At 59.0% G+C, this 15,985-nt stretch overlaps 2 protein-coding genes across 5 annotated transcripts; one reads left to right on the plus strand and one right to left on the minus strand.

Annotated features, from left to right (window-relative positions):
• Positions 1–258: 258 nt before the first annotated feature.
• On the plus strand, positions 259–9,545 carry NTMT1 (N-terminal Xaa-Pro-Lys N-methyltransferase 1). 4 transcript variants are annotated; one of them, XM_036856370.1, is made up of 4 exons: positions 259–410; positions 6,507–6,720; positions 7,532–7,784; positions 8,631–9,545. In XM_036856370.1, the coding sequence occupies exons 2-4, from the start codon at positions 6,559–6,561 to the stop codon at positions 8,885–8,887; spliced, it is 672 nt and encodes a 223-aa protein (XP_036712265.1). In that variant the 5' UTR covers positions 259–410; positions 6,507–6,558; the 3' UTR covers positions 8,888–9,545. The 4 variants fall into 4 exon arrangements, with proteins under 4 accessions (XP_036712265.1, XP_036712267.1, XP_036712266.1 ...); XM_036856372.1 differs by having other exon boundaries at positions 262–290; XM_036856371.1 differs by lacking the exon at positions 259–410 and adding an exon at positions 458–705.
• A 195-nt stretch (positions 9,546–9,740) lies between these two features.
• On the minus strand, positions 9,741–15,750 carry ASB6 (ankyrin repeat and SOCS box containing 6). Its single transcript, XM_036856797.1, has 6 exons — positions 15,089–15,750; positions 13,857–14,038; positions 12,717–12,823; positions 12,508–12,616; positions 11,372–11,458; positions 9,741–11,269 (listed from the first exon to the last, which is right to left on the minus strand). The coding sequence occupies exons 1-6, from the start codon at positions 15,601–15,603 to the stop codon at positions 10,602–10,604; spliced, it is 1,668 nt and encodes a 555-aa protein (XP_036712692.1). The 5' UTR covers positions 15,604–15,750; the 3' UTR covers positions 9,741–10,601.
• Positions 15,751–15,985: the final 235 nt, after the last annotated feature.

Consider the following 15,985-nt stretch of genomic DNA (forward strand, 5'->3'; position numbering starts at 1 on the left):
CCTCCCCTTTTCACCCAGTGGAAATTCCACAGAACGCTCGTTTTTAAAAGTCCAGCCTTGCCCCCTCCAAATGAGCTGGTGCACAAGCTGGAGGCGGGACAGAGTCGGCGCTGCGGCTTTTTAGAGCTGGGAAGCTCTTCCCGGGTCAGTACTCGAGTTAGGTCCGGCGCCCACGGGGCGGGGCGAGCCGATCGCGGGGCGGAGCCCGATGCGGCCCCGCCCCCGGGAGCCCGGAAGTGACGTAAGCGGACAAAGGCGGCGCGCGCCGCGAGGTGTCGCGTCTGGTAGAGGTTAGGCGGAGCTGCTCGGGGGCTGGTGGGGTCTTCGCCGCCGTCGCCGCCGCCGCCGCCTCCGCCCTCCCTTCCTCTTCCCCGTCCTCTTCTCCCGGGTCCTAGGAGCCCCCGCGTGGGGTGAGTAGCGCGAGGTGGAGCGGGGGACGGCGGCCGCCGGGAGAGGGGAGGCCCCGGCCCCCAACCGCCTCGGCGCCCTGAGGCCCCGGCTCCTCACGTGACCCGGGCGCGAGCCGGCAGGGCCCCACGTGCGCGCTCCGGGGAGGTCCGCCGCCGGCCGGCCCGGGGCCCCAGGTGGGGTGGGAGGAGGAAGGCCGAGGCCCCCCAAGCCTGATCAGGGCACTCCCCCACGCCGGCCCCCGCCGCAGCAAGTTCCTTTCCCTCTCTGAGCCTCAGTTTCCCCTGTGAGAAACGGGTAAGGAGAGCACCCACTAGGAGGGTGGTTGTGAGGATTCAGTAAAATGCTCAGATCAGAGTCGGCACAGGGCAGTGCCCGGTTACATAGGCGTTGCTATCATATTTCACCTTGGACCCGACCCCAGTTAGGGGTCAACATAGGTGCCGCTCAAAAGACAGCCCGCCGCGAGAAGCCCTTGGAGCCAAGGTCAGCCTGTTGGCAGAGAGGCTGCCATATCAGAAGGCCCAGGCTTTGCTGCCCATGAACTGTGTGATCTCTCTCTGGACCGTGGTTTCTCTGTACAATAAGGCATAGAACCAGCTGGTGTCAGAGGCCTTGCGGGTGGGGCTGGGCAGTATTGCACACGGTCTGGATGTATGAAATCTGCCCAGTGAGATGGGATGAACCCCTGGGAGAACTAGGGCCTTGACCCGGTCAGAAGTCTGGATTCCGTCCTTATTCTATTGCTGGTTTTCTGTGTGTGTGCATCACTCCATGAGTGGAATGGTTTTTCTCTCTGTGAACTAGGGACTGTGGGAGGGTTGAAGTACATGTAGAATGCTTTGGTGGAGACTAGAAGCCGTAGAATCACAAAGACAGAGTCACCAAAACCAGCAGGGCTTCCGTGCTTCCATGGATGGGAAGCTCACTCCCCTCTGCCGATTGGCAGAGCTGAGTCACTGGAAAGACCACCCAGCAGTAACAGTAATAATCCCTTAGGTGTGGCCAACACTCTGGTTTATAGGGCCTTTCAGCGCATTTTCTCATTAGAGCTTCACACTTGGCAGAGAGAATTGATGAGAATCTCATTTGACAGAGACTTTTGAGATTACTGCATGCCCAGCAGTGTATGGATCCCTTTACGCTTTTTTTTTTTTTTTTTTTTTTTTAATTTTTGGCTGTGTTGGGTCTTCGTTTCTGTGCGAGGGCTTTCTCTAGTTGCGGCAAGCGGGGGCCACTCTTCATCGCGGTGCGCGGGCCTCCAGACGCGCAGGCTCAGTAGTTGTGGCTCACGGGCCTAGTTGCTCTGCAGCATGTGGGATCTTCCCAGACCAGGGCTCGAACCCGTGTCCCCTGCATTGGCAGGCAGATTCTCAACCACTGCGCCACCAGGGAAGCCCCACTTTACGCTTTTATATCCACGTTTAATCATCACAGCCTTCCTATAAAGTCAATGTTGCTGTTCCCATTTTATAGATAAAGACACTTAACTGAGGTTGTGTCTTATCTGAGCTTACACAGCCAGTGAGAAGCTGAGCCAGGATTCAGACCTGGTTCGTTCAACTCCATCAGAGCCTTTGTTTTTAAATCCCGCCCCCCCCCCTTTTTTTTTGGTCTTCTTTACTCCCTCCCTCCCTTTCTTTTTCATAGAACACCCTTCCATTCTCAGAAGTCCAACGGCTGTCCACACAGAGCCAGGGAGAACAGGCCCTGTCCACGAGGGTGTGGGAAGGAAGAGGTAACATCAGGCAGGCCTCTTGCCTCCCGATGCTTCCAGGCTTTTCCTTAGAGACCGGTAAAATGAGGAGGATGAGATGGGCCTGCAGAGCCTGATGGTGACAGTTCCAACACCATTCTCCCACGGATCCTGGGAGAAGAGCAATAGCTGGGGCGGCTGGCCGCGGTGGCCCTAAACACCTTGGAGGGGGCGTGGGTAGGTGGGCCAGATGATCAGGAAGGATTCACAGGCACATTCCACTTGCTGAGGAGCAGAAGTTCCCCATGAGCAAAGGGTTTCACTTCCCCTCCAAGCTAGCCCAGAGCGCACAAAGCCAGACCGCCCAGGCCCCTGTCCTGTCCCTGCAGCCATGCGGCTCCTCACTGTGATCCGGACAGAGTGCAGGAGGACTTCCTGCCGTTTGACTGACAACCCCGCCGTTCCCTCTGACCCCTAGGGACCTCCTGCCCACCTCAATCTGGACGCTGGGAGGCAAAGTGTACACAGGGCCCCAGAAGTCATGTTTACTAATGAATCTAAGCTGTTAGAACAAATGTCAAAGTAATACTTGCCATTTCCTGGCCTAGATGTGCCTCCCCTGGCTTGTTCCTAGAATCTCCCCATAAGTGGAATTCTTGTAAATTGGATTATTCGGGGGACCTTGACATTTAAAGGAATCATGTTGTAAGGCTTTTGGTAAAGCAAAAAATTGTATCGTCAGTAAAGGGCTTCAGTGATATCAGGTTTGAATGATTCAATTTTTGTCTGTAGGATTTTCTTAAAAGTGCAGAATGACTAGCCGCACAAAGGTCCTTCTATGACTCATTCAGCAGCCAGTTAGTAAACACCCACCTTGTAGCAGGTGTTAGGCTAACGGTGTATGATGTAGTGTCCCTGGAACTTGGAAGCTTGCCTCCTGGGAGGGAAGGCAGACAGATAGGCAGAGAGAGTACAGCCAGGGAAGCGTCTGGCCCCGGATTTATTCTGTTCATCTGATCAGAAGGGAACTTTGTTGAATACCTATGAGCTACGTGAGACGCAAGCGAAATACAGTGATACATCTCAGGGTGTCGCCACTGCTTTCTAAGGAGTTCCCAGTCCAGTGGGGAGATAGACACAAATACAAAACCAGAAGTTTGTGTGAGGGGGACAGGGCCGAACTCGCTGAGCTCGTCCGAGTGGGAACATTGTTGTGTGGCCGGCTTTGGTGCTGTCCTTGCTGGGTTACGGCGGAGGGGCTGGGAAAGGGTTGCTGCGGTGCCTGGTGGCAGGGGCTGGGCTTTCAGACCGCATCCACATCGGCAGCCCCCAAACCCAGTAAAGTTCCATGGTGACATTCAAGCTGGTGGCTCCCTTTCCTGTCCGTTCTCAGGGAGCTACAGTGACAGTTACTCTGCCACAGCTGGCATTCTTGGGGACTGGCGGGTCTCCACATTCTTTTGCTTGTCATGTTCCTCAAGGTTGGAACAAGAGTTCATTCTCACAAGCAGTGTGCCACGTCTTCCTTGTGGGCTGGGGGTAGTAGCTTCAGGGGCTGGGACACGGGTGTGGGACATTGCCGTGAGCCAGGGGTGGGGGGCAGTATTTAGAACTGAGGCCCCCCCAGCCTGTTACCCCAAAGGGCTCTTGGGTTGGTGCCGTAACTGGAACCGTCCTCATTGGAGTCCCAAGCCCTGCACCTGAACAGGGAAGGGAGGGGATCCGTCTGAGAGCTGATTCAAGAACCTGAAGAGGGGGTGGAGCAGGGGTCTCTGGGGGCACAGTGGAAGGGGTCTACGGAGGGTGGAAACAGTGGCAAAGTCCAGGTCTCAGGGCGGCCCTGGTGGGGCATGTGGTTGCTGTCGGCTCCCTTCTGTTCCTCAGAAGGCCAGCGTGTGACCCTTTTCCTGGGGAATGCCCGGGTCCACAGAAGGAGCCGGGTCCGGGCACGAGGAGGAGGCCCCCTTCCCATCTGTTCCCAGCAGCCAGGCCAGGCCCACCCCTGGTGCCCCCACTGGCTGGCTGGCGTCTCCAGAAAGGGCTGGCCGTGGCAGAAGTGGAATTGCATCAGGGAGCAGCGTTTCTGAGTTGTTTGGCTGGGGTGGGCCTGCTGCTTCTGGAAGGTTCCTTGTCTTCAGGACAAGTTCAGAGTACAGGTGTATGTTGGAGGCTAACGACAGACATGGCAGTGAGAATCTTCAGCGTTTCCCATGTTCTGTTCCCCTTCGCTCCTTCTCGTCTCTAAGTTACGTGTCGAAGGCCCATGCTTGTCCTCAGGGCACTTTTCTATTACTTCTCTTGAAGCTCTTAACGCACTTCTCGGTCTTAGGGGGTTTTCAGCTGTTTTTGAGGACCGTACCAGGAGGTCAGTGACTTAACTACAGCCCCGTGGAGTACTGTAAAGGGGGCGGAGCGAGCCCCCGGGAGCACAGACGTGCACAGCTTTCCTGGGGGACTGGGGGGCTTTCACCCCTGCACCGAGGGACTCCTGTGGCTCGGTGCCGGGACGCAGTGGTGAAAAGGCAAGGTCCTACCTCGGGGGCTTCCATTCCAGTGGAGGCCAGACGGTCAGTAAACAGTGTCATTTCAGCTAGAAATACGCACTCGGAAGGCAGCAACCACGGGGACTGGGTAAGCGTGTTGGAGGAAGGCACCTTAGACTGGTCAGGGAAGGCCTCTTTGAGGTGACACTTAAGTGAAACCCTGTGTTGAAAATCAGCTGCCCACGTGGGAAGGCCCAGGGCTCGGCGAACGCACGGGCCCCTTGACCTTGGGTAGGATGCCACCGTGTGCATCGGCTCCCTCCTCCGCACGGGGCTCGTGGGTGCCTGGGTCGCGCTGAGTCGTGAGGGTCCAGTGGCCAGCGAAGAGTGCGCAGTGCGTGTGGGCAGAGGATGGGTGGCGGCTACCGCCGTTCTGCCTCCTGGCACGGCCCTGCCGCTCCCGCACTGCCGCCGCTCAGCCCCCGCAGGCTGGGTCCCCGCACACCCCTGCCCTTCAGAAACTCAGCTGATCAGTTTCCCGTTGTTGACAGACCGGACCCATGGCCCCAGGCTGCACGCAGGGCGCTGTACTCCAGGCCCCCGTCTGCCAGGCCGGGCTCACCTCCCACACTCTTTTCTCTGTCCACACTGCAGCCAGCCCGGCCATCCCCAGCCCTCTGTGCGGCACGCGTGCCATGCCACCTCTGCTCTGTCCCTGTCCTCTTCCAGAGCATTCGTTGTCCTCCGAGCCCAGCCTTCTCTTGGCTGCTGCCCCGCCTGCCATTCGGAAGGGACTCCTCTATCCCTCAAGTTTCCATAGCACTTTCTGGCTCAACGAAGAGTCCTCGTTTCTGCCTCGTGTTCTCGTTGGTTCCATTTCTTCCCTGTCTCCCCTGCTGTAAGCCTCTGGGTGTTGAACTTTATCTGGACAAGCCTCACAGCAGCTGGAACAGCCCTGCGCACGGTGAGCGTCTGTAGATGAGCACGGTGCCTCGGGAGAGGTGTGACCCTCCATCCCCCACGTGGTGTGGCCCAGCTGGCTGAATGCGGCGCTCGCGGTGGGCCTCTGCTCTGCCATCAGGGCCCGGCCGTCTGCTTTCACTCTCCCCTGCGGCCCACGCGGCTGCCAACACAGCCTTCCAGAAGCACACATCTCAGGCCACTCCCTGCTTCACCTAGAGTGGTTCCAGCTCGCTGCTCTTTGGCGTGAAGTCTGAACTAGTAAATATGACCCTTAGGACCCCGAGTTTCCCGTTGGAAGGGCAGCGCACGCTCCTGTCTTCCTGGAGCAGTCTTCTTCGTTGCTGAATGAAGCGAACGCTTCCTCATCCTTGATGTTAGCTGGTGTGTCGCTTCTCCTGACACCTGTGCTCTGCCAGCACCTCGTACCTCTCTGCAGCCCTCACACATGCGTGATCGTGTGTATCCGCCTGGCCGTCTCGCTGTTCACAGACAGCACCTGGCACAGAGTCAGGCTCATGGGTAACCGTGGACTGGACCCCGCGGTGAGCTTGTTTCTGTGCTCGCGACAGAGGAAGGGAGGCGTGGGGCTCCTCTGGCCCTGCTGGGATCAGCCGGAATGTCCGCTGTAGGAGGCTTGGGTTCCTTGCTTTGTTTTCCTTTCTCGTAAGTGTAGATCGGGGTTCTCTGTACCCTGGGTTCAGAAGCCACTGAGTCAGGTGTCATGTAGGGTAAGGAAAGAACTAGAAGCCAGGACTCTGGGTCTCCCGCTCTGACATGAAGATAGCTTTGCAAAATGACTTGAATGCAAGAGACGGGAGGCAGTGCCCTCTAATGGGTAGAAGCAGGTTGGGGGACACTGGCCACTCCTCTGCGTCAGGCAGGATCGTGTGACCAGCAGAAGCATGCGGGGAGCCCAGGGCCCTCAACCTGGCTGCTTCCATCCTTTTTTTATTCAGGGGACGCCGCTGCTGAGTCTGGTGCCTGAGCAGAGACGTGGCTCGCGACAGCATGACGAGTGAGGTGATCGAGGACGAGAAACAATTCTATTCCAAGGCCAAGACGTACTGGAAGGAGGTCCCGGCCACCGTGGACGGCATGCTCGGGGGGTACGGCCACATCTCCAGCATCGACATCAACAGCTCCCGGAAGTTCCTGCAGAGGTTTCTGAGGGTAGGCAGGGCTGCTGTGCTCTCCCGGAGGAGAGGCTGTGGCGCTGTGGCACTGCCTGCTCTGCGTGGGGCGCCACCTTCACACTCGCCGCCGCAGGGTCACCCCGTCGTGTCCACGACGCAGGCCTTGAAGTGCGGGAGGGGCGGGGTGGCTCACAGGCTTTGCCTCCAGGTCACCCGACAGGAGGCGGCTGGCGCGCTGGGGCCTCTCGGTGCCGCAACGGAGCAGTCTTCTCACAAACGGTTCTGTTTTTCCAGAGGCAAAACCTTTGCTCTCCTGCCGTGTTTGTAAGCATCTGGGCTGTGGGTGTTGGCCGTTCTGCCAACACAGGCTTCTAGTGCCTTGCCCTGCCACCCTCCTCTGTGCCAGGCTGGCATCGCCGTGGCCGGAGCCTCCCTGCCTGTCCCTCGGCAAACACCGAGGCTGCCGCTTGCCCCCTGCTCTACCCGCGTTCCATCTTCCCAGATCTGTTCACTGAGTGCCCTCTTCCCTCCTTTCGCTGCCTGAATTCTTTATTATCTCTCTGCTGCTGTCCTTTTAATGGGGTCTCAGGAGTGACAGGAGATGAACGCATCTATTTGAGTTAACACCCCTAAGTGGAGGTTGGCTTTCATGTTAGAAACATGTGGCCCAGAAAAAGGCTGTGCTGTGCTTACGCCCACTGCCGGCCCACCAGTGCCAGCTGCCGGCCTGTGCCCAGGCCTGATCTGAGTAGTGCCAGGGGCTCATGAGGAAAGGCCCCTTTGCAGTGACAGGGTCCCTCTGGCTGTCTAACCCTTCCTTATAGTCAGTGCCTTCTCTGCTTTTTCAGGAAGGCCCAAACAAGACGGGCACCTCATATGCCCTGGACTGCGGCGCTGGCATTGGAAGGATCACCAAGAGGCTGCTCTTGCCTCTCTTCGGAGCGGTGGACATGGTGGACGTGACGGAGGACTTCCTGCTCAAGGCTAAGACCTACCTGGGTGAGGAGGGCAAGAGAGTGAGGAACTTCTTCTGCTGCGGCCTCCAGGACTTCAGCCCGGAACCTCACTCTTACGACGTTATCTGGATCCAGTGGGTGATAGGTGAGCGTCCCGCGCCCCTTCTCCGCCTGCCCGCACGTCTCCCACCGTAGAGGCCGGGCTTCCCGAGGCCTTGGGAGCTGAGGCTCCGGCGCTGCTGCAGAGGCGGCCGGCGGGGGTCCCTCGAATCCTCCCTGCACTTCCCAGGACTCCACCGAGAAGGTTCATTTGCTTCCATGTTTTGTTTCAGCTCAATACCTGCTGTGACCCATTTGGGCACAGATTTTCTTGTTGAAAAGTTTTAATTATCAGTAACTTACTGCATTCAAAGAATGTGGAAATGAGTTTTCATAAAGAAGGGGTTTTCAGTAAGAGGAAAAGCTGAAGCCCTGGCTGCCCCTCTGCTGCTCGCGGTGAGCGAGCCCTGGTGTACCATCCGGTCCTCACGCACTTGGCCTGACGGCGTACCCAGGGTGCTCTCCTCAGGCTGCCGACCTAGCAGCAGGCCGCCTCCTCCAGGTGGGCGGCACAGGCCTGCGGGGAACACGCTGGACTCGCCCTGTATCTTGTGGTCCTCAAAAGCCTGTTAGGAGTTGTAACGTAGGGAAGGAACTCTGTTTGGTACACTCCGCTGATCCAGGCCTAGGAGGGGCGGGTGGAGTGTAGGCGTTGGGCACGGCCTGCAAGTCACCCAGTCAGGGTGAAATCCCAGTGGCATACTTTGTGATTGCCCTTGGGTAGGTGACTTCTGAGCCCGTTTCCTCTTAAAATGGGGTTTGGTAAACCCCTCTGGGCTGTTGAAAGCCAGTGGCCCTGTGTGTTCAGCACCGATAAGTGCTCAGCAAGTGGACACGCAGTGGCGTGGAGGGGCTGGCATCCTTCTCTCGTGACGGCCTCTGCCTCCCCCAGGCCACCTGACCGATCAGCACCTGGCCGAGTTCCTGCGGCGCTGCAAGCGGGGCCTCCGCCCCAACGGCATCATCGTCATCAAAGACAACATGGCCCAGGAGGGCGTGATCCTGGACGATGTGGACAGCAGCGTGTGCCGGGACCTTGACGTGGTCCACAGGATCGTCCACAGCGCAGGCCTCAGCCTCCTGGCCCAGGAGCGGCAGGAGAACCTTCCGGACGAGATCTACCACGTCTACAGCTTAGCCCTAAGATGAGCGGGGCTGGCAGGAGAGAGGGACCAGTGTGGGGTCGGGGAGGGCTGGCAGCCGGGTGAGGTCCACAAGCTCAACCTCGGCGGTTCGGGAGTGTCGAGCGGGGCCGCTAAATACACCTGTCTGCCGTCCACTCACTATACAGACTCTTATTAAAAAGGCATAAGGGGACCCAGTTGGGAGGGGTGCTGCTGAATGGGACATTGAGTGCAACCCCTGCCTGGGCCCCTGGTGCTCGCCTCGTGGGAATCCGGCGAGCCCATCAGAAGTGAGATTCCCTGCTCTCCAGTACCACCACCTGGCCTTCCTGCCACAGGCCTGGCTGGCTGAAGAGGAAGAGAGTAACCATTAAAGCGGCTGCTGAGGACTTTATACCTCCAGAGGGGAGGCGAGCGGAGCTGGGCCGCCGGAGCCTGCGGCTCTCAGCGCCCTCCTGCCCGCGCTGAGCCTACGTGGTGCCTGCCGAGTGGTGCAGTGGATGGATGTCCACGTTCCGAGTGCTATTTGGCGATGGGGCCCTGGCGCCCTTAACGTGATCGCCACAACAGCCTGCAGGGAGGGGAGAGGCCTGGAGCTTCCCTCTTGGCTGTGCCTTGTGGCTCCTCCTTAGGGGGCATTCTCAGTCACAAATAAAAGGGTGAACCCCTGTACTGGAAAGGCCTTTGCCAGTCTGGAGTGGTGCTTTTCTTTACTGGGACAACAGTGTTGTGCTGCTTGAAAACTGCTCTCCTAAGCTGGGCATCTCCTCGTGCCTGCCACCTCTTCCGGCTGCGTGGATCCTTTACCCTGAACTCGGGAAAGGGTGGGGGGTGGGGGGGCGGGGCCGAAATGTTATACAAGGACCTTTAAGGCCAAGGGAAATCAGTTTAATTTCATAATGTATCATTTGGTTGTCTCAGCTCGTCTCCCAGGCATTACACAGCTCACAGTGACCGTCTTGTGGCTCGCAGGCAGCCTGGGGAGGGCTCGGCACAGGGCGGAGGTTGGCTTTCAGTCGCGGCGGCTTTCCCCATCACATGAACCCTCACAGAGCGAGACATTTTGGAAAGACAGCCCCTGGTCATGCATGACTGCTTTTTAGAAGGCATGGTCCCCAAAAGCCCAGGTTTGGCACAAACAGAGCTGCCACCGGAGCAGAGCCCTGCACCTTGGTGGGCGACCTGGGCCCAGAGCTGCGGAAGCCGCAGGCATCAGCGCAGCTTTCTCCCTGCCTGCCCAAAAGCACTTACTTTCTGACAGGCTGGAGTGAAGAGGCGCGTGTAAAGGGTCTCGGCTGGACTGCACCCCACGGGCCCCTCCCGCCTGCTCCGGCCTCAGCCGCATCGCCACGCAGGACAGGCCGGCTTCCTGCAGCCCGCAGGAGGGCCCGGTCTCGGAGCTACCCTGCTTCCCTAAATGCCCGGCGCTTCCCTCAGATTAAGAGGGTACAAACGTGTCCCCAATCTAAACCCTGTCCCTTGTTCCACTGGGGGGTGAGGCTTGGGGGTGCCGCCAGAGGGAAGCGGGGAGTCCCCCTGGAAGACAGAAGCCTTTCCCCGCTGGAGTGCTTGCAGCTGCCACCTTCCACCTGGCTTTGTCCTCAGCAAGGATCCAGTCTCGCCTCCAACATGCACCCTCTGACAGGCGGGACTGAAGGTTCTCCCCTAAGGCCGCCACAGGTACTTAAATCCACCAACAGGTTGAGCTGCCCAGACCCTGTTCCCTGCAGTCGGAGCTGTCAGATGTCGTCTTCGACGGTGCCACTGTGCTCACTGAGAAGGTACCACTTGAGCCTGTCGGGCAGAGGTAGGGCCTTGACCTTCGCGTCCACAGGCCACGGCTGAAGGTAGAGCCGGATGTAAACGCGACACAGGTGCTTGAGGGGTGGGGGGTAGCTCTCCAGCTGCCTCAAAGAGAAGTGAAGGGCCTGGATCTTGTCTGCCAGGCTGCCCACGGGATGGATATCGAAGTTTTCAGGCAGCTGGAGTTTGTGGGAATTAGTCACCATGAGATCCAGGACGGTCTCAGCTTTGCGCAGCAGGTCCACGTGACTCTCGTCCTCCGCGCAGCCTGGGTGGGAGCAGAGCCTCTCGAAGATGATGTGAAAGCCGGACCAGCAGGACGCGCCGTGGAGGGAACAGTTATAGGCGGCCCCGGACTCCAGCAGGAAGCGCAGGAGAGGGAAGTGCAGCTTAAAGCTCTTGAGGCAGATGTGCGTGAGGGACTCGTGGGCCGGGCACTCGCTGGGGTCGGCGCCGTGAGCCAGCAGCAGCTGCGTTACTTGGAAACAGAAGCGGTTGATCAACTGGGCCTCCTCTTTGTCACCTCCCACCGTCTCGCCCAGCAGAAAGATGATGCAGGTGAACACGGTGTCCCCGTCTTTGGTGGTAGCCTTGACATCCGCCCCTAGAAGAACCAGGAGGGAGAAGAGAAGGTGGGAGGAGGCCTTAAACCCTGGCAAAGCAATGCTTCATGTTCCAGGGGACAGCGTGGAAGGACAAGGCTCACCTCCTTCCAGCAAGAGCCGGATGTTCTCAGTGTTGTGGATCTGCACCCCGTCACTGCTGGCCAAAGCATGGAGCAGAGCCGTCTTTCCTGGGGAGGGAGAGTGAGTGAGGGGGAGTGGGAGGCCGGGAAGCCGAGGTCAGGCCAACCCCAGAGGTGGAAGGCAAATACAGACTCTCGGGACCAGAAAACGAACTTCAAAAATGACTGACCTCTCAGCTAGGGCTGAGGGTGACAGGTTTCTTTTTTCCGAATTTTATTTTATTTTATTTTATTTTTTATTATTTATTTATTTATCCATCCATTTATGGCTGTGTTGGGTCTTCGCTTCCGTGCAAGGGCCCTCTCTAGTTGTGGCAAGCGGGGGCCACTCATCGCGGTGCGCAGGCCTCTCACTATCGCGGCCTCTCTTGTTGCGGAGCACAGGCTCCAGACGCGCAGGCTCAGCAATTGTGGCTCACGGGCCCAGTTGCTCCGCGGCATGTGGGATCCTCCCAGACCAGGGCTCGAACCCGTGTCCCTTGCATTGGCAGGCAGACTCTCAACCACTGCGCCACCAGGGAAGCCCTTATTTTTTATTTTTTGAATGTATTTATTTTTTATATAGCAGGTTCCCACTAGCTATCTGTTTTACACATGGTAGTGTATACATGTCAATCCCAATCTCCCAATTCATCCCACCACCAGCCCCCCTGCCACTTTCCCCCCTTGGTGTCCATACGTTTGTTCTCTACATCTGTGTCTCTATTTCTGCCCTGAGGATGACAGGTTTCTGGCCATTCTCTTTCCACTCACACAGAAATGGGAACAGAAGGGCCAGGGAAAGTAGGACTTTTCTAGACCCTGAGATGCTACCTGAGACCCAGGCTGGGTCTCTCCCGACAGGGAGCCCCGTGCCTCAGAAGCTGAGCGCACAGGTACCCCATTTCCTCCTACAGATACGCTCACGGGGCCGATGGTGCACTGGCTCTCAAGCTTCGGCGAGTCAGCAAAATGCACCAGTGTGCGCCCGGCTGTGCTGTGCCGTCAGACGGGCTGCCTCCAGCCTGCCTGCCAAGCCATCGCCCCAGGTTACCCTGGGTAACCTCACAAGGCAATTCGGCCCAGGCCAACCCTGCTTCTCTACAGGAGGCACCCACCATGCTTGTCGGCCGCGTTGACATCTGCTCCAAGGTCCAGGAGGCGCTGCAGGCAGGGCAGGCGCTCCGGCTCCTCGCTGGCCAGGTCCAAGGGGCTGCTCTCGTGGATCTGAGTCAAGAAAGCACAGCTGCGTTGGCCCGGGGGCCTGTGAGCTGCTCAGGGCCCCGACCACATCCCCCCTTCAGAGCAGGCCGGACCTGGCTCTTACCCGGTCCCTGCGGTTAATGTCGGCCCCGTGGCGCACCAGCAGCTCCACCATGTCAGGCTGGTTTCGCAGGACGGCGATGTGCAGCGCCGTGTAGTAGGTGACCGGGTCTGAGGGCACAGACACAGCTTATGTCAGTCCTGCTTGTCAGCACATTCTCGCAGGGTCCCAGGACCAGCCTGGCAGCCCAGCCCCAGTGCTCCGACCTAAGGGCTCCCAGCACCACGAGGGGTCAGGACACAGCTGTCTTTGTCGGACAGTACATGGAGTCAGGCCTAGGTTTGGGTCCTGGGGGTGTTCTAATTAATGGACATGGTACTTAATCTGGGTTTTAGTTCCTTCTGTAAAATGGGACCTAAACAGGGCTGTTGGAGGAATACCCAGAATGACAGCTCCTTAAGCCTTGCAATAAAAGCCAAATTCTCAAAGCTGGGTCTCCCAGTGGCTGCCTTCAGAATGCCTCCCCCACCTCTCTCAGCTCCTTGACCCTCCAGGAGCCCAGAAGCCTCTGAGCCTGTCCTCAAATGGGGAGGGGAGACACGCCTGGCCACATCCCGTGTCAGCACAAAACCCCCCAGTCGGCCACAAGTCAGCCCTGCACGTCTCCTGGCCGACTCTGCCTGCCCTCCCAGGGTGAAAGCGAAGGGGGAAGGAAAATGGCTCCATCCCCATCCCCCAGCACACAAGCTAGAAGCCAACAGCGTCCTGCTGTCATTTCTGCCCAGTGTGTCTTATCTGTTTTCCCCTCTCCCTGTGGCAGGAATAAGAATGCAAGGTGGCTCAGAGTGAGCGGCAGAAAATTACATTCCCTGAGCTCTGGGCACAGCGCCAGCAGCCACATTGTCACATTCATGGAAGCAGGGATTTAGCTGGGAGCTGGGGGAAAGTTTGCTAAAGCAATCACATGGCAGAAGCAATGACAAACTTGCTCTTGATCAGAGGCGGTTCAGGGCCATTTGAAAGCCCGCAGGGGGATGGGAGGCCACCCAATGTGGGTTTCCTTAGTCATCACCCATGAAATAAATGAGGGAAGTATCTCCCAAGAGAACAGTGAAAGCAGAGCCTGAAGGCTTGGCCGCCCACCCAAAGCAGGGCCACACTTAAGCCACCTACCCACCCCGGCCCCTCTGGGCTCCAGCTGACCTTCGAAGTTGAGGTTGGCCCCATTCCGCAGGAGAACGTCAGCTGCACGCGTCAGCCCCAGCTCGGCCATCTTCAGCAGGGCGTTGCTCACGCCTTCCTGGTAAAATGGAGAGTGGGCTTTTCTCTCCAGCAGCTCAGTGAGAACAAGGATCCGGCTCTCCTCGCTGGCGACATAACTGGGCCTGGGGCAGGAGAGAGGCAGACCAGTTGAGGGTGGGAACAGCAGTGGGACCAGCTGGCTGGGTACCCTGTGGGCGGGTGGCCTTTAGTCTCCTGCTGTCACACACAGGCAGGGCCCTGGCTCCGTGGGGCTGAAAGTCTCTTCAGAAAAGGTCGGTGGTAGACAGAGGGCCAAGCTGGATCTGCTCACCGGAGCAGACTTCTCGGGTTTGCTGAGAAAGGACTGGGGCTGTCTTCAGCCTCCCTCCAAGCAGCCCAGAGGATCTAGCCCCTGGCTTGGGTACAAAGCCTCATACACCTGGGCTGTTGGCACTGAAGGGAACTCTTGTGGCCAAGATCAAGAACCAGACACTGACACACCCCCACCGCAGACAGTGACTGTCCCTGAGCTGCAGACGATGTCAGACCAGCCCAGGCAACCCCACAGCCAGGGCAGTCAGCAGACCTCCTCCCTCGCTCACACCCAGAGACGTTTGGTGTTCCGAAGGCTGAGCGCACACAAAGTCCCAACCCACCTACCTCCCTCGCCAATTCCAGCTGATCCCCAAAACGCACACCTGATGCCCCTTTCATCTGCTCTTTTCTCCGTTCCACCTAATACACTATTTACTTAAGTTTACTTATGACTGTCGGTCTCTCTCCTCTGGAGCACAAGCATCATGAAGGCTGGGGGCTTAGCTCACTGACGTATCCCTGAACGATGCACTTTCTAACACCGTTCCCACCGGTTCACGGATAGACCCGCGCCTGTCCATACCAAATGCAAATTCGGCCTTGGAAAGCGCATTTCGCACTGCTCGCAGATTCCACCCTGCTCCTCTGCAACTCCAGGCGGAGGGCACAGGACAGGCAGGGCGCAGGGTGGGGCCCCGAGGCGGAGGCCCTACCGACACCCCACCCTCCGGCCCTGCCCGCGCTAGCTGGGAGCCCTCACCACCGCCGTCTCAGTCTTATCTGTCAGGTAGGGACACCGCCCGCCCCGCCCCGCCATGTTTGTAGTGACAATGAAAGGGATGCAGCTCCGGGTCGGAGGCGGAAAGGGAGCGAGTTACCCGTCCAGGGGCTCCTGCCGCTCGGGGTCCTGGATCCCCAAGGAGCCCAGAATCGCATCCACCAGCGGCTGGTACTCGAAGATAATCCTCCGGAAGCCGTGCAGGAACGGCATTGCGGCGGCCGCACCTTCCGCCGAGGCCGAGACGCCGACTGGGCACGTTCCGGGGGCCGCGGTCTCAGCCAGGCTTGGCCACTGCTGGTCCAGTCCCCTCGCCGGCCCGCTGCACCGCCCAACCAGCTGCTCCGCGCCGGAAGTAGCTCTGGCACTTCCGGCCCGCTCCGGCCCGGGAAAGCGAGCGGGGGACGACAGCGCCCTCTGCGGGCTGGGAGGACCGCGGCGCGACTGGGCGCGCCAGCTGGGGGTGTCTGGGGGGCGGCCCTGGGGGACTGGAGGGCGCGGACCTGCAGCCCAGCCGGATCGCAGCCCTTGGAGGGCCCGTCCCTTGCCTGCCCGGCCCGGCTCCGCCCTGCGATCCCGCCCGCGGCCGCTGGGCGCCGTCCGAGCTCCGCCCATTGAGCGAGCACACCGGCCTGACCCCTGCCTAACTCCCTCCCGCGGTGGAGGTGACTCGAACCCCTGGCGCCCGCGAGCCGCCCTGGACTCGGGTCGGACCACGGCTGGGCCTGGCTCTCGCCTCGCCCCACGCTGACTGGACCACACCCAACCCGACGGGCGATGGGGATGATTCCTGAGTCTCTGTCCCCTGGAGCTCCTGGCCCCGCAGGCTGCCGGCTCCTTCCACTTTCTGCCTTGATGGACTCAACGAACTTTAATTTCTTCATCTGTATAATGGGGATAATCAAACGCACGCAAGAACCTGGATCAAGAGCTCTGGCACTGTCGGTGGAAGTGGAGTCTAGCAGGAAGGAGCCCAAGCCTGGGGCCACTTGTCTGG

This window comes from Balaenoptera musculus, chromosome 6, assembly GCF_009873245.2.
Source record: "Balaenoptera musculus isolate JJ_BM4_2016_0621 chromosome 6, mBalMus1.pri.v3, whole genome shotgun sequence".
Lineage (NCBI taxonomy): Eukaryota > Metazoa > Chordata > Mammalia > Artiodactyla > Balaenopteridae > Balaenoptera > Balaenoptera musculus.